Source organism: Balaenoptera ricei, chromosome 15, assembly GCF_028023285.1.
Source record: "Balaenoptera ricei isolate mBalRic1 chromosome 15, mBalRic1.hap2, whole genome shotgun sequence".
Taxonomy (NCBI): domain Eukaryota; kingdom Metazoa; phylum Chordata; class Mammalia; order Artiodactyla; family Balaenopteridae; genus Balaenoptera; species Balaenoptera ricei.
The window spans coordinates 15,308,490-15,333,661 of record NC_082653.1 but is presented as its reverse complement, the minus strand read 5'-3'; the positions used below and the strand labels follow the sequence as shown (position 1 = coordinate 15,333,661).

Here is a 25,172-nt window from a genome sequence, read left to right as displayed (position 1 = left end):
AATCATAATCATAATAGCAACTCCCTTAAAAAATTTGTTTTTGAAGTTGATAGTGTGGACTTGAGTTCTGACTCCATCACTCACTGTGATCTTAGGCAATTATCTCAGTTTCTGTACTCAGTTTACTCATCTGTAAGATGGAGATAATAGTGCCTGCCTCATAGAGCTCTTTGAGTAAAGGTTAGTAGAGATTATTAAGGACTAACTACATTCCAGATTCTACATGTACCTAATTTCTGATCCTTACAACAACCCTGAAAGCAGGTTTATCCGTTTTACAGAGCGGGAAGACTGGCGCTCAGGTTGCTAATGCTCACATGGATTAAAGGCTGGTGTGGGGATTTGAACCCATGTCTGACATCTAAGCTCATGGCCTTCCTTCTATTCCATGTGTAGTGGGGCAGGAACACTGGGTGTAAGTAGAATGAGGGCATAATGAGACAAAGACATCTTTTTGACACTTCCTCTCCAGTTGGTCAGGGCTATATCTAGGCAGACCTGGCAGACACCAAATTTCTGGTTCTTCAGAGCCAGATGGTTGCCAGTTTTACCAAAAGACTGTGTACGAAATCCTTCATGAATGTGTACCCCATTGGGCAGGTGGAAAAACCAAAGCAGGAATTGCTTGGAACTCCTACAACTCAAGTCAGCACAAAAGGGGAGAGGTGGAAAAAGATTTTAACAGATCGTTCACAAAAGAAAATATATGAATGGCCAAGAAGCACATGAAAAGCTGTTCAACATCACTAGGTACCAAGGAAATGCACGTTAAAACCACAGTGAGATACTACTACAAACACACCCACGTGGCAAAAATGAAAAAGCCCCCCAAATTAAATGTTCACCAGGACGTGGAGCAATGGGGACTCTCATACATTGTTGGTACAAGTATGAAATGACACATTTTGGAGAAAGATCTAGCAGTTTCTTGTAAAATTAAACATATACCTACTCTTTGACCACTCCTAAATATTTACCTAAAAGAAATGTAAGCATATGCCTACAAAGAAACTTGTACAGCAGCCTAGCTCATAAGAACTAAAAACTTGAAAGAGCTCAGGTGTACATGGACAGGAGAGCAGATAAACTATGGTATATTCAGACAATGTATGAATACTACACAGAAATGAAAAGACACAAACTGCTGATACATGCAAGAACATGAATGATTCTCCAAAACATTCTTCCCATGAAAGAAGCTTTTTACTAAAAGTATACATACTATATGATGATTTCATTTATACGAAGCTCTAGAACAGATTAATCCATTTTCTGGAGAAAAATCAGAACAGTGGTTGCATCTGGAAGGCAGGGGTCACAGACATTGACTGGCAAGGGGCATTAGCCAACTTTCAGGGATTTTCCAAACATATCTTGACAAGAGTTACACGGGTGTATCCATTTGTTGAACTCAATGAATGTGCACTTCAGAGTTGAGCATTTCATTGTTTGTAAATTTTACACCAAAAGAAAAATGTAAACAACTATTGAACTCTAGTTAATGATATGCATGCTGAACTATTTAAGGGGAAGTGTTCTTATGTCTGAAATTTCTTTGAAATGCATCAGAACATAAGATGAATTGGGGGAGATAGAGGCTGATATGTGATAAAACCAGTGCAGTAACATGTTAATAGTGGAATCTAGGTGATGGGGATACAGATGTTCATTGTAACAGGTATTCATCCTTTCAACTTTGTTGTATGTTTGAAATTTTTCATAATAAAAGGGTGAGTTATTTGAGGGTTTTGCAGGAAAGTTCTTGGCTAGGCTTAGGACAGGGCAAATACAGACACGAAGCTAAGGGAGACAGGAGCCCAGCAGTGTGACCTTGCAAAAGTAATAACATTTTTCAGTCTGTTTCTTCAACTATCACGGAGGCACATTGGCGGCAGGTATCATTAAAAACTTTGTCGTGGGGAAGGGGGGTCCTCAATCCAGGTCCCAGCCACGCCACGTGCCCACTGCCCTTTGTGCCCTATCAGCACCCCTTTACACCCAGCAGCCCTTCAAAGGCCTATCCTGGCAGTCGCTGTGATAACCGCACCCCGGCTTCCGGGACGGCACCGGAAGTCGCTTCTCAGACGCTCTTCCTATTGGAGGCCGGCCTTCCGCGGAGGCGGGGCCATTGGGAGGCGGAAACAGCCGCAGGTATGGCGGCGGCAGCGCCGCTTTGTCTGCTGGTGCTGCTGCTTCTCGGGCCGGGCGTCTGGGGCCAGACAGAGCCCCCACGCGACAGCCTGCGGGAGGAGCTCGTCATCACCCCGCTGCCTTCTGGGGACGTAGCCGCCACATTCCAGTTCCGCACGCGCTGGGATTCGGAGCTGCAGCGGGAAGAAGGTGAGAAGAGGACACTGACGGGAGAAAGATATCTGTGGCACCTGCTGGGAGTGGGGTGGAGGCTAGTCTTGGGGGCGAGGACTGATCCCTGGGTGAGGTTCTGGTCCCTGGGCTTGGGGCCTGACAAAGATGGTCCTTGCAGAAGGATGGGATAGTTTTTGAAGAATCCCATTATATCAGTGAAGAAACTGAGCCCCAGAGAGGGGCAGTGACTCTTCCTGACTTCTAGACCAGTGCTCTCTCCGCAGCTCCAGGCTGCCACTCTAAACCTTTAGTTCAAACCCTCTGTTGACAACAGTGATGATGATGCTATTGACGGTTACGGTTTATCCTGGGTGGTGGGCACAGTGATAAGTTATGTGAACGGTTTCAAGGAAGAAATTGGAGGTATAGAGAGGTAAGGCACCTGTCCAAGATCACATCGCTTGTAAGTGACTGAGTCTGGTCAGTAATTTAGATTCCTCTGACCCCAGAACTGGGGTGTATTGTTTCTTTGGGGTGGCTGAGAACCCTCCTTCCAGGATCATCACTCACCTGCTCCTCCTTCTCCAGTATCTCATTATAGGCTCTTCCCCAAAGCACTGGGGCAGTTGATCTCCAAGTATTCTCTACGGGAGCTGCACCTGTCGTTAACCCAAGGCTTCTGGAGGACTCGATACTGGGGGACACCCTTCTTGCAGGCCCCATCAGGTGCAGAGCTGTGGGCCTGGTTCCAAGACACCGTCACTGAGTGAGTGCCCACCTTGAGGCCTGTGGCAGGCCGTGGTGGGAACGTGGCAGGGCAGGTGGTGTCCTCCTGCTACTGCCCTTGGGGGCAGCAGTTCCATGGGGGTAAATATGGCATTGGAAGTAAGAAATATTATGACTTAGTGGCATTCTTTACTTTGCTGAATATACTTCCTTCCCCTAATACTTCCAGACCTGAGGTAGCGTATGCGTATATCTACAGAGGCAGATAACAAATATCTGAAGCTTACTTGGATGTAAGGCAGTAGGAAGCTGTGGCAAACTGGATAGCCTTTTAAAAGACATTCATTCACATAATAATAATAATAACAACAAAATGCCACAAGGGCCAGACAAAATATATGTGGGCTAGAATTGGCCTACAAGACACCAGATCTCTGTATGAGAAGAAGTGCTTTTATTTGGGGAGGAGTGGGTTAGGTACTGCGGTTGCACCACAGTATCCTCTTAATCCGACTATGGGAAATCAGTAGCACGTGTATGATTAAAAAAAAAAAATTGGAGTCAGAATAGGGAGTGATGGGGACTGTGGCAGAGCTTGGGAGGACAGCTGCCACTCAGCTCCTATGGATTGTTGCCACGTGGGAATAGGGGCCTACTGTCGTCAGATACTCTCATTTTTAAAGAGTTACCAGCAATCTGGATTTTAATGTGAAAATTGGCAAGTTTAAATATCAGCAAGTAATTAAAAAATTTAAGAAATGCCACATGGGTTAATGTTGTGCACGTCGAATGAAACATGGCTATGGTTTGGGTGGAGCTTTCAGGCTTCCAGTTTGCAATCTTTATTTGAGGCCTAAGGATTGGAGCAATTGGAAAGCTCTGAACAGAGGACTATTGAAAACCCCCCAGGACGGCTCTAAGGTGATGTCAAATGAGGAGCAAACCCCACAGTAGCCAAGGCTTCCTCTCTTGTCTGAACCCTGGCTTCTTTGCCTTTTATCCCAACTGCTCTGCTGTCACTGTCTCCCCTCATAATTGCCTATAATATGGAGGTGATGTTCACAAATCTAGTTTTATTCTGTTATTAGTAGAAAGAGCAAATCTGTTTTGGTATTTCTCTAAGAAAAAAATCTAATTTAATTTGATGTTTCTGTGGGGTCCTAGAATGCTTGTTTTCCCTTGCTCAGTGAGCCTTTGTAGATGTAAGACTTCCCACCCTGAGGGTAGAACCAGGACTCACCCAGGGTATTCACAGGGAAGTTTGTCGTTTTGCCCAGCTGAGCACACCTCAGGGTGGATCAGTGAGCTGATCTCAGCCTCTGGCGTGTGGGGCATTTTGCAAAGCATTGTGGGAGGTACGTGGGTGACCCAGACTTGCTCCCTGTCCTCAGGTTGCTCACAGCCTAGTTGAGGAGAAAAGATGCTTAGGACGAGGTGCTGTTGCCACCCAGCCATTTCCCAGGAGGACCCTGGTGAGAGGCTCGGATGGTCAGAACTGCAGCAGCCCAGAAGGAGGCTGTGGTTGAGGAGGGCGGGAAGGCTTCCTGGAGGAGGGAGCCTCTTCGAAGGGGAGCAGAGAGGAGTGAGGAGGGCATTACCAGGCGGGAGGAGGAACCACCCAAGCAGAGGCCTCTGGGGATGCAGGGGTGTCCAGAGGGGAGTGAGGAAGAAGGGGCTGATTGGGGAGACCCAGGAAGCAGGCCGAGCGGGGCAGTTCCGGCTCCAGCAGCTGGCTGGCCTCGTGGCTTGGCAGCCAGCTGCAGGCTCTGAGGGAGGAAGCAGACGCAGCCCCAGGACAGTGAGCGGGTCTGTGTCTCCGCTTAGCGTGGATGAGTCCTGGAAGGAGCTCAGTAACGTCCTCTCGGGGATCTTCTGCGCCTCGCTCAACTTCATCGACTCCACCAACACAGTCACGCCCAGCGCCTCCTTCAAACCCCTGGGGCTGGCCAATGGTGAGACAGCCTCCGCGGCCCCTTCCTTCTTCCTGTTCCTCCTACCCAAGCCTTTGCCTCCTTTCCCCTCTGCTTCCTTCTTCCTCAGCAGGGCCAGGTCATAAATGCCCTGGGTGTGCAGGCCCCAGAGGAAGGTTTCCCGAGACTCTGCTGTCTCCGCACTGCCTTCTCCCAAGGGAAGATGGTGTCATCCCCGCTTCCCCCCGATCTGACACTGTTAGGGCGGTGGTGCTAGAGAGTATGTGTGGGTCCTGAGGAGGGGCGCCCCAAGAGCCTCTGCAGACAGGCTTCCGTCTCTCAGGCACGGATCACTCCTTCCTGCGCTACGCGGTGCTGCCTCGGGAGGTCGTCTGTACTGAGAACCTCACCCCGTGGAAGAAGCTCTTGCCCTGCAGTTCCAAGGTGAGGCCAGAGGGGCCTAAATGTAGGTGGGAGCCCCAGAGAGTGGATGGAGTCGGCAGATGCCCCCTCACTGCCTGACATAACCTCGGCCCCATGCCCGGCTGCCCTGCCGTGCGGGGCACTGACCTTTCCTCTCTTGCCACCTCCTCCAGGCAGGCCTCTCCGTGCTGCTGAAGGCCGATCGCCTGTTCCACACGAGCTACCACTCCCAGGCAGTGCATATCCGCCCTGTTTGCAGAGTAAGTCACGGGGAACAGGTGATGGGGGCCATCCAGGGGCTCTGAGAGAAGGTGCGGGTAAAGCACATAGCCCAGTGTCTACCGAGGGCTGAGCCAGTAGTCAGTGGGAGATGTGATGATGATTCAGGGCACTGGCCACGCACCAAGGAAACCGAGTGGTTGCCTGGCAAGCATCACTCAGTCTTTGTCGTGGTTAAGAGTGACAGCCGTGTGGGTGCAGCTCTAGCTCAGCCACTCACCAGCTCACTTGACCTTGAGTGAGTTATTTTATTTCCCTGGTTTTCTCATCTGTCAAATGAGAATAACAGTACTATCAGTTCCTCTGGTTGTCGGCAATGGTTCATCCCAGTGATGCGCATAAAGCTGCTGGCACAGGGGCAAGTGCTCGGTAGTGGATGGTAGCAAATTGATGGATGGGGAGGTACAGAATAGACAAGGGATTGAATCTGGGTAGTAGTCCCTGGGGCTGTGTGGCTGGGGGAGTGGCAGGTCCTCACTGCTGCCTTCTGGCCCTCGTGGTAGGATGCACGCTGTGCCAGCATCTCCTGGGAGCTGAGGCAGACCCTTTCCGTTGTATTTGATGCCTTCGTCACGGGGCAGGGGAAGCAAGGTAAGCTACCTTGGCAGCCCATCTCTGCCCACCCACTGCCAGCCCCACCCCATCTACACGGAGCAGGCCTAGTCCTGCCCCTGCTCAACCCCTCTCTCCGCTCCTCAGACTGGTCCCTCTTCCGGATGTTCTCCCGAACCCTCACAGAGCCCTGCCCCCTGGCTTCGGAGAGCCGAGTCTATGTGGACGTCACCAACTATAGCCAGGTACTAAGACTAAGGCCTCCACCCACACACATCGCCCCCCCCCAGCCCCCAAGGCCAGCCTGCCCCTCTGCTCGCTTCTCAGCCCTGCCGTTGTGTCCCCAGGACAATGAGACATTGGAGATGTACCCGCCCCCGCTCACCACATACCAGGATGTCGTCCTGGGCACCCGGAAGACCTATGCCATCTACGACCTGCTGGACACGGCTGTGATCAACAACTCGCGCAGCCTCAACCTGCAGCTCAAGTGGAAGAGACCCCCAGGGAATGGTGGGTGGGAGGTGGGCGGCTGCAGCCCCCATAGGCTACAGAGGGTTCAGCTCGTGGGGGAGACTCACAGTCCTGCCTCTTCACCGCGAGGTAACAGGCTTGTGTTTAGACCCAGAACTCTTGAGTCAGACGTCCTGGTTCTAACTCCACCTCTTCTAAGCTCTGTGCCCTTGGCAGGTTCCTAACCTTACTGCCTCGTCTTGAAAGCGGGGACAGTAATACCTAGCGGATCAGATGAGGTAATTAATGGAAAACATGGAGGTCATTCATGCATTCATTCATTCAGTCAACAAAATTTTTTTTGAAGACAGAAGTGCCCTGCTTTCGAGCAACATTAACATCTGATAGTTGAAGCAGGCATCAAACAATTGCGATTATGTTCAGTGTTACCAAGGAAAAGTGTGGAATGTTGTGAGGAGCACTTGGTTTGGGTTGGAAGGGGCACAGAGCTCGGCCTGTATAAGTACTTAGTAAATATTAGTAATTCTGTTCTCATTGCTGTGGGTTGGGGCAGACAGGGATGGTTCCAGAATGCAGGTTTCCCAGTTCTGATGGCGAAGCATTACCCCCTCCCCTCCCTGGCTTTGAGACTCTGAACCTGGCCCAGGGAGTGAAGGTGGGGAGTGACGCTTTTTTTTTTTTTAAAGGAGTGGTTAATTAACTGTTGACTTTTCTCTGAGCAGAGGCCCCACCCACGCCCTTCCTGTACGCCCAGCGGTACGTGAGCGGCTACGGGCTGCATGACGGGGAGCTGAGCACGCTGCTGTATAACACCCACCCGTACCGGGCCTTCCCCGTGCTGTTGCTGGACACCGTGCCCTGGTACCTGCGACTGTACGTGCACACCCTCACCATCACCTCCAAGGGCAAGGAGAACAAACCAAGTGAGTGCCGAGCCCCGAACCAGCCCCCCACCCCCCCCTCCAGGTCCCCCAAAGCCTCAGTTCTCAGCGTCATTCCGGAAGTGCCTCGGCAGTCTACAGAGGCATCACGAGTTAGGAATAGTTTGAGAAATGGAAAGGGTAACCTCACCAATGCCAGATCTGGAAGTATTTATAAAGCCGAAAGAGTTAAACCACATAGTTCTGGTGACTCTTAATAGGACTTGATAAGGGCAGGAGTTTCCATATCTTTTTCATTTGCTTCCTCCTGCTTCCTGGTGCTCTGGGCACATGTTTTTGTTTTCTGATGATTCATAGGCTCTTTCAGGTGGAGAAAGCGTTAGCAAGAAAAACAGAGTACTGGAAACAAAGAAGATAACAGCTGGAGTAGATGGTTTTGCTTCCTCGGGTGGGGTAAAGAGGTGTGATTTTTAAAATTTGTTTTTATTTTCTATTATTTTTCTAAGGAGGAGTTAATATTTACTGAGTGCTTTCTAAGAGATGCCAGGCATAGCACAAAAGCACTTGTTTTCCTTTGGAGTGGAGGGAGACTAGTAATACAGAAGAAGACTTCCTAGGAAGAGGTTACAGCACATCCCAAACAGCTAGACTTACAATCTTCTCTAAACCCGTCTGTTGTTTCCCATATTTTCAAGCCTGTGGTTAATAGTTATACTTATTTTCAGCCCCACTATCTGTACCACCTTCAAAATCTCTACTTCGAACATCCTACCTATGTATTTCGTAGGTTTTTTGTTTTTTGTTTTTTTTTTTAACCTTTCACTCTGGAAAATTTCAAACACATACCCAAATACAGTAGTGTAATGAACCCCCATGTACCCATTATCCAGCCTCAGCAGTCTCCAGATTCATATCCTATTTTTTGTTTGTTGTTGTTGTTGATGTCTTTCTTCCAGTTTTATTGAGATATAATTGACATATAACACATTATAAGTTCAAGGTGTTCAGCATACTCATTTGACTTACATCCATCACGAAATGATGACCACAGTAAGTTTAGTGAACATCCACCGTCTTGTACAGATACAAAATTAAAGAAATAGAAAAAAAAGTGTTTTTTCCTTGTGTTGAGAACTCTTAGGATTTACTCATAACAGCTTTCATACATAATGTACAACAGTGCCTATTATATTTATCATGTGGTACATGACATCCCTAATTCTTATCTTAGAACTGGAAGATTGTGCCTTTTGACTGCCTTCGTCCAATTCCCCTTCCCCCTACCCCTCACCTCTAGTAACCACAAATCTGATCTTTTTCTATGAGTTCGTTTCTTTCTTTCTTTCTTTCTTTATTTGGCTGCAGCGGGTCTTAGTTGTGGCACGCGGGATCTTTGTTGCCGTGTGCGAGATCTTCGTTGCGGCATGCAGGATCTTTAGTTGCAGCATGCAAACTCTTAGTTGCGGCATGTGGGATCTAGTTCCCTGACCAGGGATGGAACCCAGGCCCCCTGCATTGGGAGCACAGAGCCTTAGCCACTGGACCACCAGGGAAGTCCCCTTTTTTGTTTATTTTTGAAGTATAATTGACCTATAACACTATGTTAGTTCCTGGTGCATAACATAGTGATTCAGTGTTTCTGTACATTTCAAAATGACCGTCATGATGAGTCTAGTTACCATCTGTCACCATACAAATATTATACGTAGTTTGACTATATTCCCCACCCTGTGCATTTCATAACCTGTGATTCATTTATTTTGCTACTGAAAATTTGTACCTCTTACTCTCCCTCACCTATTTCTCTCCTCCCCCCCACCCCCCCCCCCAGCCTCTGGCAACCACCTGTTTGTTCTCTGTATCTCTGACTGTTTCTGTTTGGTTATGTTCGTTCATCTGTTTTTATCTTTTAGAGTCCACATATAAGTGACATCATACAGTATTTGTCTTTGTCTGATTTATCTCACTTAGCATAAGATCCTCTAGGTCCTTCCATGTTGTTGCAAATGTCAAGATTTCCTTCTTTTTTATGGCTAATATTCCATTGCTTATATGTACCACATCTTCTTTATCCATTCGTCTATCAATGAGCACGTATGTTGTTTCCATATCTTGGCTATTGTGAATAATGCTTCAGTAAATGTTGGGGTGTATATATCTTTTTGAATTAATGTTTTCATTTTCTTCAGATAAATGCCCAGGAGTGGAATTGTTGGATTGTGTGGTAGTTCTATTTTTAATTTTTTGAGGACTCTCCCTGCTGTTTTCCATAGTGGCTACACCAATTTACGTTCCCAGCACAGTGCACCGGGGTTCCCTTTTCTCCACATACTCACCAACACTTGTCATTTGTTGTCGTTTTTTGTTTTTTTTTTTGTCTGTGTTGGGTCTTTGTTGCTGCGTGCGGGCTTTTCTCTAGTTGTGTAAGTGGGGGCTACTCTTCGTTGCGGTGCACGGGCTTCTCATTGCGGTGGCTTCTCTTGTTGCGGAGCACATGGGCTCTAGGCACATGGGCTTCAATAGCTGTGGCTCACGGGCTCAGTAGTTGTGGCCTGTGGGCTCAGTTGTTGTGGGTCACGGGCTTCAGTAGTTGTGGCACCTGGGCTCAATAGTTGTGGCTCGTGGGCTCTAGAGCACAGGCTCAGTAGTTGTGGTGCACGGGCTTAGTCGTTCCACAGCACGTGGGATCTTCCCAGACCAGGGCTCGAACCCGTGTCCCCTGCATTGGCAGGCGGATTCTTAGCCACTGTGCCACCAGGGAAGTCCCTATTTGTTGTCTTTTTGATGATAGCCATTCTGACAGGTATGAGGTGATAATCTCATTGTGGTTTTGATTTGCATTTCCCTGATGATCAGTGATGTTGAACATTTTTTTGTGTGCCTGTTGGCCATCTGTATGTCTTCTTTGGAAAAATGTCTATTCAGGTCCTCTGCCCAGTTTGTAATTTTTGTTTTTCTTTGACGTTGAGTTGTATGTGTTCTTTGTATAGTTTGCATGTTAACCCCGTGTCGGATACATCGTTTGCAAATACCTTTCCCATTCAGTAGGCTGTCTTTTCATTTTGTTGATAGTTTCCTTTGCTGTGCAAAAGCTTTTTAGTTTAATGTAACCCCATTTGTTTATTTTTGCTTTTGTTTTCCTTGCCCGAGGAGACATACCCCCCAGAATATTGCTAGGTCAAAGAGCATACTGCCTATGTTTTCTTCTAGAAGTTTTATCATTTCAGGTTTTACATGTAAGTCTTTAATCCGTTTTGAGTTTATTTTTGTATATGGTGTGAGAAAGTAGTCCAGTTTGATTCTTTTGCGTTTAGCTATCTGGTTTTACCAATACCATTTATTGAAGGGGCTGTCTTTTCCTCATTGTATATCCTTGCCTCCTTTGTCATAGATTAATTGCCCATATAAGTGTGGGTTCATTTCTGAGCTCTCTTTTCTGTTCCACAGCTTCCCGTCTTTTTTGTTTCATCTCTCCCTTTATTTATTTATTTTTTGGTTTGGTTATGTTTCTGCTGAAGTATCTTAAATTCTAGACATTGTATCAATTCACCTTTAAATACTAAAGTACACAAATATATAATCTATCATTGTCACTCCTGTTTCCCCAGTGTTCTTGAAAATAATTTTATAGTTGGTTTGTTTGAATTGGACCAAAATAACCTCGTCACATTACGTTTGCTTGATATGCTCTTAAGTTTCTCTCCCTCTCTTTTTTAAAGTAATAGACTACTTTATTTTTTTAGAGCAGTTTTAGGTTTATAGAGAAGTTGAGCAGGAAGTACAGGGCTCCCGTATACACTCCCCCTCACCCCCATTTCCCTTGTTATTCACGTCTTGATTGGTATGGTACTCTTAAATCTCCTTTCACCTCTAAAACAGTTCCCAGGCTTTTTTTTTTGTACCTATTTGTTGGCAAAACTGGGTCATTTGTTGTATAGGATGTTCTACATTCTGGATTTGCCCGTGTTTAACATGTTCCTCTGTCCCTTGTGTATTCTTGAGTATCAGTGGTTAGATTTAGAAATTTGATTAGATTCAGGTCTTATATTTTTGGCAAGAAAACTTCCCAGGTGGTTCTGTGGACTCCCTGTCACATCACGTGAGGCACCTGATGTCTGGTGGCCCAGTTTTCATGATGTGAAGATGGATCAGGTTGAACACGTCCTGGGATGGCTGCCCTGGAAACACCTTTTCCCTTTTCTGCGATCCTCCTCCCTCCTGTGAGCCTGCCTGGCTTCTGTGATCCAAAGCCCTCCTTCTAGGCACCCCGATCCAGGCCCCGGGGCCTTGAGAGGTAGGGATGAGAGGTGTAGGTAGTCTGAGCCCAGGAAAGAGCTATGGGTGGGATTTCCCTGGTGGCGCAGTGGTTAAGAATCCACCTGCCAATGCAGGGGACACGGGTTCGAGCCCTGGTCCGGGAAGATCCCACATGCCGCGGAGCAACTAAGCCCGTGCGCCACAACTACTGAGCCTGCGCTCTAGAGCCCACGAGCCACAACTACTGAAGCCCGCGCGCCTAGAGCCTGTGCTCCGCAACAAGAGAAGCCACCACAATGAGAAGCCCACGCACTGCAACGAAGAGTAGCCCCCGCTCGCCCCAACTAGAGAAAGCCCGCGCACAGCAACAAAGACCCAACGCAGCCATAAATAAATAAATAAATAAAATTAAAAACAAAAAAAGAGCTATGGGTGGCCCCTACCTGTCCCCAGGTTACATCCACTACCAGCCTGCCCAGGACCGGATGCAGCCCCACCTCCTGGAGATGCTGATTCAGCTACCGGCCAGCTCGGTCACCAAGGTCTCCATCCAGTTTGAGCGGGCGCTGCTTAAGTGGACTGAGTACACCCCAGACCCCAACCACGGCTTCTATGTCAGGTGGGCTCCCCCGACCTGCTGCCCCCACCCTCCTGACCCACCCTCTCTGCCACTTACCCTTGACAGAGGAGCCGTGAGGAACACGGCTCACAGAATACCTGTCTGCTTCTCCGCAGCCCATCTGTCCTCAGTGCCCTCATGCCCAGCGAGGTGGCCGCCCAACCCGTGGACTGGGAAGAGAGTCCCCTCTTCAACACCCTGTAAGTGTGACCTCAGCCGCTGGGCGTCCGGGTGACACCAGCGCAGAGGGTCAGGTTCCTGCGGGGTGGGCTGGGGCTAGATGCTGCCTCTTCCAAAGTAATGAGTAGGTTCACTGAGTCCTAATTAAAATCCTAGTGGTCGCTAATATTTGTACAGTCTTTATGGAATGATCCTAAAGAGCTTCTAGGAGAATCAACAGGTGAGAAGCGCGCTATGTATAGCCCAAGTTTACTCATTATTTCTCTTAACAAATATTTAATTGAGCGCTTATCAGATGCCAGGTACTTCAGAGAGCACCATGTGTACCACAGTAAACAAAACAGACTTGCCCCTGCCCTTCTCGTGCTCAGTCTAGAGGGGAGCTGCTGGGGTCACTGGGGAGTAATCTGGCGGGTAATTCAGGAAGGCTGCTTTGAGGAGGTGGCCTCTGGCTGAGACCAGAAGGCTAAGGAAGAAGCAGCCAAGCGAAGGCAGGGTCCCTTCCCTCTCCCTCAGCACACCGGAGCTGCTCTCCCGTGATCAGATTTCTGTGTTGAGCTTTACAAGGCTCTGAGGCTAAGAAGGCTTTGAAAACCCTTACTGCCGAGACTGGCCCGGTGCGGCCCGAGGAGGGGGTGGCGAGACGGCGCCGGGCAGCAGCGGGTCCAGCCTCACCTCTCCCTCCCAACCCCCAGCTTCCCAGTCTCCGACAGCTCCAGCTACTTCGTGCGGCTCTACACGGAGCCACTGCTGGTGAACCTGCCCACGCCGGACTTCAGCATGCCCTACAACGTCATCTGCCTCACGTGCACGGTGGTGGCCGTGTGCTACGGCTCCTTCTACAACCTCCTCACCCGAACCTTCCAGATTGAGGAGCCCAGCAAGGGCGGCCTGGCCAAGCGGCTGGCCAACCTCATCCGGCGCGCCCGAGGCGTCCCCCCGCTCTGAGGCACGCCCTCCTCACAGCCGGGCTGCTCTTTCTCTCCGAGGTGGGCGGTGACTGACCCCCCCAAGGCTCTGTCTGCCGCTTGCCCTCCCCCGAGGCAGTTCTTGAGCCAAGCTGACCCCTGGATTGGGCCAGGGCCTAGAGTGGCGCTGTCAGGACAGTAGCCACGAGCCAGATGTGTGTTTGAATTGAAATTAATTTAAATTGAAAGTGTACTTCCTCAGCCGTACGAGCCCCATTTCAAGGGCTTGGTAACCGGAAGTGATCAGCAGCTGCAGTCCTGGGCAGCGTGGGCAGGTGTCGCCACCACTGCGGAAAGTTCTGTTACACGGTGGCCTGGGCAACAGGGTGTGCTGAGGAGTTCGTATTGCCCTGCGGTAGGTGGAGTTTACTGGGTGTGGAATAAAAAGTGCCTAATTCCTTGGTTCTTTGCCTCCTGTCCCTGAGGCCTGGGAAGAGCTGGGGACTAGGCCGTGTTTGCTGGGTGCCTGAGCAGGACCTCCTACCCCATCCCCTACTCCCCACCAAAGAAACAACCAACCCACCAAATAAAATTCCCCTATCTCCTCCCACCCCTGCCAGAAATTCCTTCTCGTCTCCTGCCTCCCTCCTCGCCCACCATCGTCTGACTGTAATTCCCAGAACTCCCTGGGTTTGGCTGGGAGTGTTTTATGTCAACATTTCCATGACCATGAAAATGAATCATCCTGCGCCTTTTAGGAGCCCTGAGAACCAGTCCCCTATCACCAAGGGTAGGGCTGGAGAGACGGAAGAGCTCTGCGTGGTGGTTTTCCAACCAGACTGCATATTAGAATCATCTGGGGCTCTTGTGAAATAATGCAGATTCCTGGGGTCCAGACCCTGTGAATTCAGTCGTTCTGGGTGTAGCCTAGCCTTTGAGTTTTTATGTTTTTATCAGGCTCCTCTGGAGCTTCTGTTGCAGGTGGTCCTTAGACCACCCACAGGCTTTGAAACCCACCCCTGCCTACCTCTCCTGGTTGTATAACCCTGGATTCCTGTAAAACAAGTCCTTAGGCAGATGTCTGCCCTGCCCCCATCATCTGTCTCTTCTTCTGACACACTTGGCATCAACTGTATAAGCTACTTGTGGTCTGCCCCTCCCTCCCCCGGTTCTCCCATCATAGTGGTTTGGTGGATTGCCCCATCAAACAGAATGCCCTGCTCCACCAACCACACGCCCCCCTCAACTGCTAGGTTCACTCTGACTGACAAAACCAGGTGAGATGTTGCTTCCTCCAGGAAGTCTTCCCTGATACACCGAGCTGCTGTGTGCCCCTCCCCTCCTTGGAGTTAGCTTTCATGTTCCTTATCGCCCTGGCTGTTACTGTCCTTTAACTTCCATTAGACTAGGAGCTTCCTGGAGGCACAGGGGCTATCCTCCATCTGGATCTGACTGCACTCAGGACAAGTTGTAAGTGCTCAGTCAACGGACGTAAATGTATGAATGGGTGTGGGCTATTCTGGCTTGGGGTCTGGGGTCTAGAGGTAGGGATGAGTAGGGTGAGGGGCTTTCTAGAAACCCCACAAGTATGAGTGCAGAGTCTTTAACACAGTAGGATTGGTCATGTCTGTACAGCTAACATAGATAGGGCTGTTCAGGTTACCTCTGAAGGTTTTCCAAGAGCCTCTAGAACATACAAACGACGTGTGTGTGTGTGTGTGTGTGTGTGTGTCTAGGAAGGGAGGTGATGTGAGTGAGCTAGTCCAGACCGTGGGCAAAAGCAACTGGGTCAAGATGCTTTTACTCAAGTTTACTTCCAAGCAGTGAATACGCAGGGTGTAAGTGAGATAAGAATGCAGGTGGGTAGATAAGGGAAGTGGTCTTGGCTGCCTGCATGGAGCAGGGTGTCTGCCAAGTCAGAAGAGCACAAAGTTGTGGCCTGGCTATCTTTTATACCCCCAGCCAAGTCAGCACCTAGAAATGCCCTCCACTACCATGTCTTATGTAATCAGTGTACAGACAGCACCCCATATCGTTAGTCTAGACCTCCTCCCTGAATTCCAGATTCATTTACCCAGCTGCCTACTTGCCATCTCCACTTGGATGTCTAAAGGCATCTCAAATTCAATATCCCCAAAACCAAACTTCTGATAATCTCCACCCCCACCCCAAACTTGCTCACCCATCGTCAGCTCACCTCTGCTAATGGTAGCTCTCAGCTTTCCAGTTGTCCAGAGCAGAAACCTTGACTCATCCTTGATCCTTCTTTTCATTCCCCATTGTGCTCTGTCAACAAATCTGTTTGCTCTCCCTTCAAAATAAATGCAGAATCCAACTCCTCTCCACCACCTCCACCATCAAGTTATCGATGAGGTCTTCCTGGCCACCCCGATTTTAAATTGCTGCTCCAGCTACCAACTCACCACTTGCCTGTCTTGTTTTCCTCTGTAGCCCTCACCACCATCTAACGTGCTGTGTGTCTTACTTATCTTGTTTATTAACAATTACTTTCTCTATAAGGGCCAGGATTTGACTTTTGTAGCTGCAGTGTCTGGAACAATGCCTGGCATGTCGTTAAGGCTACCCTCACTCTTATCTTCCAGAGCTCAGTCTCTGGTAACAGTTCAGAACACGAAAGAGAGTGGGGAAATAAAGAGAAAAGCATGCCCTTTGTCTCAAATATATATGAACTCATGTCTATTTAAGTATTTCAGGCCTTGGATAAAGCCCAAGGGTCCATTCAACTTTTTTTTTTTAAGTTTTTTTCTTTTAATTAATTAATTAATTATTTTATTTTTGACTGCATTGGGTCTTCGTTTCTGTGCGAGGGCTTTTTCGACTTGCGGCGTGCGGGGGCCACTCTTCACCGCGGTGCGCGGGCCTCTCAGTGTCGCGGCCTCTCCCGTTGCGGAGCACAGGCTCCAGACGCGCAGGCTCAGCAGTTGTGGCCCACGGGCCCAGTCGCTCCGCAGCATGTGGGATCCTCCCAGACCAGGGCTCGAACCCGTGTCCCCTGCACTGGCAGGCAGACTCCCAACCACTGCGCCACCAGGGAAGCCCCAAGATTTTTTTTTGATGTGGACCTGTTTTTTTTTTTTTAGTCTTTATTGGATTTGTTACAGTACTGCTTCTGTTTTATGTTTTGGATTTTTGGCCGTGAGACATGTGGGATATTAGCTCCCCGACCAGGGATCAAACCCGCACCCCCTGCATTGGAAGGCGAAGTCTTAACCACTGGACCGCCAGGGAAATCCTGGTCCATTCAACTTTGGATTCCCACTTTGAGCCTAGGGCAAGGCTGGCTTCTCAGCGTGTCCTTCCTGACATGATTTCACATGATCTAGATTGGCTCCTGGGCAATAGGACATCTGAAAGGGATGGAGGTGGGAAGGGCACACCAAGGGTACCAGTGACATCACCAGGACAGGGATCTAGTCTAGGGATTCCAGGTTCTGGCTTCTAGTATTGCTCTTTGACTTTGGTCAGCAGTTTCCCTTTCAGCAAGAGGAAGTGGTTAGATTAGACGCAGGACAGGAGGAGACGGTTACAGGTGGTGGTAGGCATGGTGGTCAGGCAGACCCGTCTGGTTTTCAAAAATGTATATAAGAGTGGAATATTATTTAGTCTTTAAAAGGAAGGAACTTTGGGGAATTCCCTCGTGGTCCAGTGGTTAGGACTCCACGCTTCCACCGCAGGGGGCACAGGTTCAATCCCTGGTTGGGGAACTAAGATCCCTCATGCTGTGCGGAGCAGCCAGAACAAAACAAAACCAAAGAACAAAAACCAAAAAAGGAAGGAAATTTTGATACAGGCTACAACATGGATGAACCTTGAGGACATGATGCTAAGTGAAACAAGCCAGTCACGAAAGGACAAATACTGTGTGATTCCACTTAGGTTCCTAGAGCAAACTCACAGAGACGGAAATTAGAGCGGTGTGTCCAGGGATTGCGGGGAGGGCAAAAGAGGAGTTAATTTTTAATGGGTACAAGTTTCAGTTTGGGAAGATGAAAAAGTTCTGGAGGTGGGTGGTGGTCATGTTGGCACAACAGCGTGAGTATACATAATGCCACTAAGTTGTACACTTAGAAATGGTTAAAATGGTACATTTCGTGTTGTATGTATTTTACCACAATTTTAAAAATATGTAAAAATTTCATTTTTCCAGTATCCCTCTGGGTGGAGAGGGAAGTGCCACCCTAGCTGGCCAAGATTCCCTGAATTTCCACCCCTCTCCACACTCCTCCAGGCCATGGTTCCTGCCGGGCAGGAAGAACCTTCTGGCTCATCCTGCAGCCCCGGGCAGGAAAGAGCAGCACGCCAGGATCTGGGGACAGACACTCAAGGTCCCCAAATTTCCATTCCGTCTGGCTTGCATGAGGACCCCTGGCGATAGGGGAACTTGTGTCCTCTGTCCTCATCTTCATTCTGGGGACAGAGGGCAGTGCGGGTCTGAAGGAGGTTACGGGTGGGGGTGATGCGGGTTTGATTGCCCCTGTGGCTGTGAGCAGTTTTGGAGGACAGGCCCAGGGCTCTTGTAGGAAGGCTTCAGGTCACATCAACTTTGAACACTTTATTGACTCAGTCCCGGAGGGTTACAGGACGGGCTCCGAACAGGGCCTCTGCGTAGGAATGGCAGCCGAGCCAGCTTTCGGTCAAGGCCTGGGAACATGCAGATATCACCTTCAGCTGCTCTTGACCTTGCTCTCTGTAATGGAGATGACAGCCAGCTCCCTATTTGGCTGGCCTGTTGGCGGCCTAGAGCCAGAGCCATCAAGCTAGACTCCTTACCCAACCCCTTCAACACCCACCAACCTGGGGGCCTCCTCACTTCTGTCACCTCCCACCGTGATCAGTGCTACAATCACGTTCATCACCTCTGTCAACAGGATCACCCCTGTGAAGGCTACATTGCTGTTTTCACCTTTACCAGCCCCACCATGTATTTTAAAAGGGCTTACTGCAATAACCAAGCTTCCTTTCATCTTTACTATCCATGCCACCATCCACCGCAGCCTTACTGTCTACACCTCATTACCACCATCAGCAGCCCACGGTGACCCATCTTATTCCCATTATTCTCATCATCACCAACTTCCATATTTACATGATCATCTGAATCACTGCCAGCATCCTCACCAACACCACCTCCCTTCACATGCCCAGCATGCTGTCACCTTCATTACTCCTCCTGTTTCCATCAGAGGACTCACCAGGGAGTTTGCAGACCTTCAAACAGATCTCTGTGGTCTCAAAATTGTTGGCATTGCCCTGACAACCACCATAGGTAAAGGGCTCACACTCAATGGACGTAGAGTTGTAGAAGTATCGGTGCAAAGAGGCTTTGCAAGGGCCCCTCACTGGGGGAAGCTGGCAGAGGGCAGGGGGAGTTTGGAACAACTCCTGGGAAGCCTCTTGCTGAAGATTGGCTGCAAGGTAAAGGAAGAACAGGATTGTCACTTATGTGTCCTTTTAAAGAACTGATAAGTATTTTTCCCCCAGCATTTATTCTACACCAAGCACCCTCCTAGGTGTTTGCTATACTTGCCATTATTTAAATAACCTAATGGAGAGGGTATTACGGTCCCCACTTCACAAATGAAGAAACTGAGGCTCGGAGAGGTTTGATAATTTCCCCAAAATCATAAGACCTGTAAATTGAGAGAGGCTTGGGATTTAAACCCAGATCCAATTTCAAATCCCAAGTGCTGTGTCCTACAGCCTCTCATAACTTGACATCAAGATGTTTGTTGTAGCTTTTATAATTTGCAAAGAGTTATAATTTGGAAAAAATGTAAATGTTCACCAACAGGGGATCCATGGGCCATTATGCAGTCACTAAAAAGCATAGTGTTGGGACTTCCTTGGCGGTCCAGTGGTTAAGACTCCGGCTTCCACTGCAGGGGCACTGGGGAAGCAAGATCCCTCATGCTGCACAGTGTGGCCAAAAAACAAAAGCATAGTGTTGATCTATACGCATCAGCATGGAGAGAGGTCCGTAACTTTTGTTGAATAAAAAAAACAAATTACAAAACAGGAGATCTAGTATGATCTGCAGATGTAAAATATATGTATAAACCAGTAGAATGATGACATGAAAATTGTTCACCAATATATTTAGAGTAGTTATCTCTGGGTGGTAGAATTTTTATTTTCTAAAAAAAATTTTTTTTTTTTGGCTGTGCCGTGTGGCTTGCGGATCTTACTTCCCTGATCAGGGATGGAACCCGGGCCCATGGCAGTGAAAGTGCCAAGTCCTAACCACTGGACTGCCAGGGAATTCCCTAAAAATTCTTTTTAGTATCATTTGAATGCCAGTGAACAAGTATCATTTTTTATAACTAGGAAAAAGATATTTACATTAAATAGTCTTAAATATCCATGAGTAATCAGCAAATAAGGAAACTGGCCTCTTTTACTGAATCACTTGTTATTTTAACTCTTAACTACATCTAGGTCCAGTTATCACACAAAGGAATTTATCAAACACTCACACACACCCTCCCTCAGCCATTAGCCTTGGACACTCAGGACTTCAGTGTATCCTTTTATGGGAAGCAACAAACTCCACTTTGATAATTACACTTTCCCTAATAAGGACAGCGTCCCTCAAACAGATAAGCACATGGGTCAACTCACCTCACAGAACCATTTTGTGAATCTTCACTGTACATCACACTGACCATGCTGAATATACTGGGAGAAACTTAACCAAGAATAGGGAAGAGGCCATTCTAGGAAGGGAATTCGAGACCTCCTGTTAGGCAGCCATTCTCAATCTTGGTTAGAATACTAGGATCTCTTGGGGAACTTTAAAAAAATGTCCCGATGCCCAGGCTTCATCCCAGGCCAATCAAATCAGAATTTCTGAGTGTGGGACCCAGAGACTCCTCAGGGGACTTCTTCAATGTGCAGCCAAGTTTGAGAATCTGGCCTCATTTTCAAAGCAGTATGAACATTTATTTTCTTGCTTAAGAATTCTAGGGAGTAGGATTCTGGAGAGCAGGATTGTTGGCGCTGTGTAAAACAGGGGACCCACTTTTTAAACTTCACACATTTACATATGGTTTGTCTTTAACACAAACATGTGTATTGCTTTTTAAGAAAAATTAGGATTTGGTGAAGATGTCACATAGACACCGGGGAGGTCTGGTCCCACATTTTCCTGAGACCAGATGGTGACCCCATGGGAGCCCCTTCCCATACCTAGGCCCTGGTTTCCTCCTGAGGGGGCAGTGACCAGGTGGCCTCTTGGATCCAGCATCCTCCCACCCCATAGGCTATGATCTCAGGGACCCTTTTCCCAACCCCTCAGCTCACCTGAGGTCTTTCTTGAGCTGGCCAAGCCCACCAGGCAGAGGGCGAGGCAAAGGGCAAGGAGGCGGCTAAGCTTCATGGTGTGAGTAGCTGCTTGCTCTGGGCTGAGGCTGGGAGGCGGGAACTTATATCTGCAGCTGAAGGAGAAGGGGTCCTCTTCCCCAGGGCTGAGGGAAGTACTCGCTTTTCATTACTTGGAATAGGAAGCACCCTGGGCAAGGGGTGTGGGCTGGAAGAACTGGACTTCTTACCTGGAGGCTGTGCACTGGCCTTGGATGGGCTCTTCATAGCTATTGAGCAAGTCCCCTAAGACGGTGCTTCTGTAGCATCCGGAATGCAGTCCCCAGCCTCATCTACTGCAGACTCGAGTCTCCGTGACCTTGGACTGAAAAGGGACCTTTAGGGGCCTCGGTTTCCCCATCTGTAAAACAGGTGGGCTAGACCACATGGTCCCTAAGGGCTCAGCACATCTATTCTCCATTCTGTTATTATTGGCTCCTATCCAGAGCCTCCCAGCTAGTGTCTCAACATCCCAGGAGAGAGAACATAGCTCTTTGTTCATTGGCTTATTTATTTAATTTTGGGATAATGAGTTTATTGTTTCATATAAATCATCATATTTATTTTTAAAAGATCAAGCTATACTGAATAGCATAAACAAAAGGCAAAATCACTCCCCACAGATTCTACCATAGTGCTGTGCAGCAGAAATATAATGCAAGCCACAAAGAGAATTTTAAATTTTCTAGTAGCAGCATTTTTTTTCCACACTGCATAGCTTGTGGGATCTTTTTTGTTGTTGTTGTTATAAATTTCATTTATTCATTTATTTTTGGCTGCAATGGGTCTTCATTGTTGTGCATGGGCTTTCTCTAGTTGTGGTGAGCGGGGCCTACTCTTCGTTACCGTGCGCGGGCTTCTCATTGTGATAGCTTCTCTTGTTGCGGAGCACGGGCTCTAGGCACACAGGCTTCAGTAGTTGTCACACGCGGGCTCAGCAGTTGTGGTTCGCGGGCTCTAGAGCACAGGCTCAGTAGTTGTGCCTCACGGGTTTAGTTGCTCCGCAGCATGTGGGATCCTCCTGGACCAGGGCTCAAACCCGTGTCCCCTGCATTGGCAGGAGGATTCTTAACCACTGCGCCACCAGGGAAGTCCCAGCTTGTGGGTTCTTAATTCCCCAACCAGGGATTGAACCCGGGCCCACGGCAGTGAAAGCGCTGAATCTTAACCACTGGACCGCCAAGGAATTAGCAGCTTTTTTTTTTTTAGCAGCAGCATTTTAAAGATTAAAAAGAAAGAGGTAAAACTAGTTTTTTAAAAAATTTTTATTTATTTATTTATTTATGGCTGTGTTGGGTCTTCGTTTCTGTGTGAAGGCTTTCTCTAGTTGCGGCAAGTGGGGGCCACTCTTCATCGCGGTGTGCAGGCCTCTCATTATCGCGGCCTCTCTTGTTGCGGAGCACAGGCTCCGGACGCGCAGGCTCAGTAGTTGTGGCTCCCGGGCCTAGTTGCTCCGCGGCATGTGGGATCTTCCCAGACCAGGGCTCGAACCCGTGTCCCCTGCATTGGCAGGCAGATTCTCAACCACTGTGCCACCAGGGAAGCCCTAAAACTAGTTTTAATAATAGTTTATTTAACTCAGTAGCTCCAAAATAGTATAATTTCAACATATAATCAACATGTAATAAAGATTAATATGATATTTTACTTTTCTTCATACTAAGTCTTTGGAATCTGAGTGTATTTTGCACTTAAGGCACATCCTGATTCATACTAGTCATATTTCCTGTGCTCAGTAGCCACATGTGGCTAGTGGCTACCATAGTGGACAGTGAAATTCCACCACGTGAAATAAATATCTTTACTTCAAGTTATCCTCATAAACATTTTGTTAGGTAGATAAAAAAATAATTCTAAAAAACAAAGGGTTTACAGGTATTGTTTTCCCTGAATTTTTGCATATTGCCTTTATATTTCAAGGACAATTTGTTGGGATAAAAAATCCTGGATCAGACTTTCTTTTCCCAGAACAATTGTGGACCTGGTTCCACTGAATTCTGCCATGGAGTGTCACTATGAAGTGGCCTGAATGTTTTTCTCCCTTAGGGGTGACTTTTTTCCTACCTGAAAGCTTGAAGACCTCTTTGCTTATCCTTGAGATAATGTATTTTTGTATCATTCTGCATCATTCTTTTTGTACTGGAACATGGAATGCTTTTTCCAACCTACAGATTTTTGTAAGGGAAATTTCCTTGTATTACATCTTGAAATAAAGTTTCTTTTCCAATTATTGAGTTTTCTATATGAGACATCAGTTATGTTAGATTATCTTCACTTGTGCTTCAGTAGTTGTTAAAAACCTCACCATTGGAGACGGAGGAATTCAAATTCCAGCTTTGCTATTCACTATCTGTGTGACCTCAGACAAGTTATTTACCTTCTATGGATATAGTTTCTATTTGGGGATAACAACGGAAACTGTTGCCGAAAACCCAGTCTCTCTTCACCAGTACAGAATAGAAACCCAGAGACAGAGCTTTGGAGGAGTAGAAAGGAGTAGCTCTATTACTTTGCCAGGCAAAGGGGGCCACAGCAGGCTAACACACTCAAGGCTGTGCCCCCCTTCCTGGGAAGCAGGAAAGGGTCTTATAGTTTCAGGGTGGAAAATAGGGCTGTAGATAAGGATCGGGGCTGATGTTTGCATCCTTCTTTCCTCCTGGAGACCTTGAGATCATTAGGGCTGGCATCAGGTGGTTCCAGAATAGGTTCTGGTGGTCCTCGAGATTATCGTTCCATGACCTTCTTTTTGGAATGAAGAATGCTCACAAAGGAAAGGAGTGTTAAGGAGTGTTGTCTTGGAGAAGTAAACATCAGGTGCATAGTGCAACCTTAGCTAGAGGGCAATCATTTTCAGAGTGCAATTAAGCAAGAAAGAGAGGGGGAGAAAACATCTGTAGGAGACAGGTGGAATGGGTGGAAAGAATAAGGGCTGAATAAGGTCTAACATAATGGGGGTGCCTCAACTATTTTCTGCTACAGCAAAACTACTTGTGTTTGGAGTTCACAAGACAACACCCAGGTTTAATTCATAAAAGGACTCACAGGACACAAAGGTGTTATACTTAAGTTTATATCAAATGGATGCAGAGTAGAATCACCAAAGGGGGAAAGAGCATGGGGTGAAGCTGGAGGAACACAGGCACAAGCTTCTGCTTGATTCCCTCAGCCCGACACATCCGAGATGTTGCCAACCAGGGGAGCTCACTCCTGTCTGGGAGTCTTGGGTTTTTACTGTGGTCAGGCATGCAGGCATATACTGCCTGCACAGCTGACCTCAGGGAAGCCCCAGACCCCAAAGGGAAAGCAGGCATTTCCCTTGTCTAAAATGATTAAAGAAGACAGTTCAGGTGACACAAACTTTACTTAACACTTCATGACATGGGCAGTCTCCATCCCCAAGGGTCCAAAGAACTGTAGATCATTTACAAGAACACAGAGTTAAGTTTCAACTTGCTGACATGGCACCCCAGACATCTTGGGTCTAGATATTTATTTCAACACAGGCCTGAGATCAGATCCAGACATTCCTACTGGGAGTTGGGTGTCACATTGATGATCACAAGAGGAGCCCTGAATCTTTGAGTATTTAGCACCCAGGGGCACAGAGCTGAGCATTCTCTATTCATTAGTCTCAAATGCGTTCACAGCATCTCAAAGAAATGGGGTTGATTTCATAAACAATCCCGTTTTACATATGAGGGCACCACGGCCCAGGAACACTAAGTAATTTGCCAAATGCAGGTCCTCCTACTGTTGTTGGGGAGGAAACCTTTCCCTGTTTCCCTTCTAGGTTCTTTGGCTGGTTTGGTAATTAAAATCGACATAAGACAGATGAATAGGAGAAAACCAAATTTCATAGGTAGATCATCCCCAAAGACCTGGGACCCAAAGACAGTCAGGCAGTTGAGGCTTATATGCCATCCTGAGTGAAGGAGAAGGGGATGGGGATCTAATCAATCATTTCATCCTCAGGGAATGGAAGGAGACTCATGTTTGTTTTTACAAAAGAAGTCCAGTGACTTGTACTTCTCATATGTTACCAGTGTGTGATCATTCCAAAGAATTAAGGTAAAGGCAGAGAATTAGGAAGAGACGCAGATCAGTGGGAGAGAATGTGGGGCTTTCTGAGATTCAGCTCTTCCCGATCTTGGCTCCTCTGCTACTTCCCAAGGTGCATGGGAAAGGCAGCTTTTCTCTGTGTCTGCTGCCCTTCTCCTCCAACCCGGTGAGTCTCCTTCAGGCTTGCTATCAAATTGTGGTCCTGTGGACCATTTTATAAGAG

General features: G+C 47.9%; 1 protein-coding gene across 1 annotated transcript; it reads left to right on the top strand.

Annotated features, from left to right (window-relative positions):
• Nucleotides 1-2,119: 2,119 nt before the first annotated feature.
• On the top strand, nucleotides 2,120-13,977 carry PIGT (phosphatidylinositol glycan anchor biosynthesis class T). The gene is made up of 12 exons (XM_059896986.1): nucleotides 2,120-2,340; nucleotides 2,893-3,070; nucleotides 4,855-4,982; nucleotides 5,284-5,384; nucleotides 5,537-5,623; nucleotides 6,146-6,233; nucleotides 6,342-6,439; nucleotides 6,542-6,707; nucleotides 7,391-7,591; nucleotides 12,260-12,425; nucleotides 12,542-12,625; nucleotides 13,301-13,977. The coding sequence occupies exons 1-12, from the start codon at nucleotides 2,154-2,156 to the stop codon at nucleotides 13,551-13,553; spliced, it is 1,737 nt and encodes a 578-aa protein (XP_059752969.1). The 5' UTR covers nucleotides 2,120-2,153; the 3' UTR covers nucleotides 13,554-13,977.
• Nucleotides 13,978-25,172: the final 11,195 nt, after the last annotated feature.

Excerpts from the sequence above, each read along its gene's own strand:
- PIGT (XM_059896986.1), top strand. The coding sequence starts at position 2,154 with ATGGCGGCGGCAGCGCCGCTTTGTCTGCTGGTGCTGCTGCTTCTCGGG. Across the intron at positions 12,426-12,541 it reads AACCACGGCTTCTATGTCAG|CCCATCTGTCCTCAGTGCCC; the intron begins GTGGGCTCCCCC and ends GCTTCTCCGCAG. Across the intron at positions 12,626-13,300 it reads AGTCCCCTCTTCAACACCCT|CTTCCCAGTCTCCGACAGCT; the intron begins GTAAGTGTGACC and ends CCCAACCCCCAG.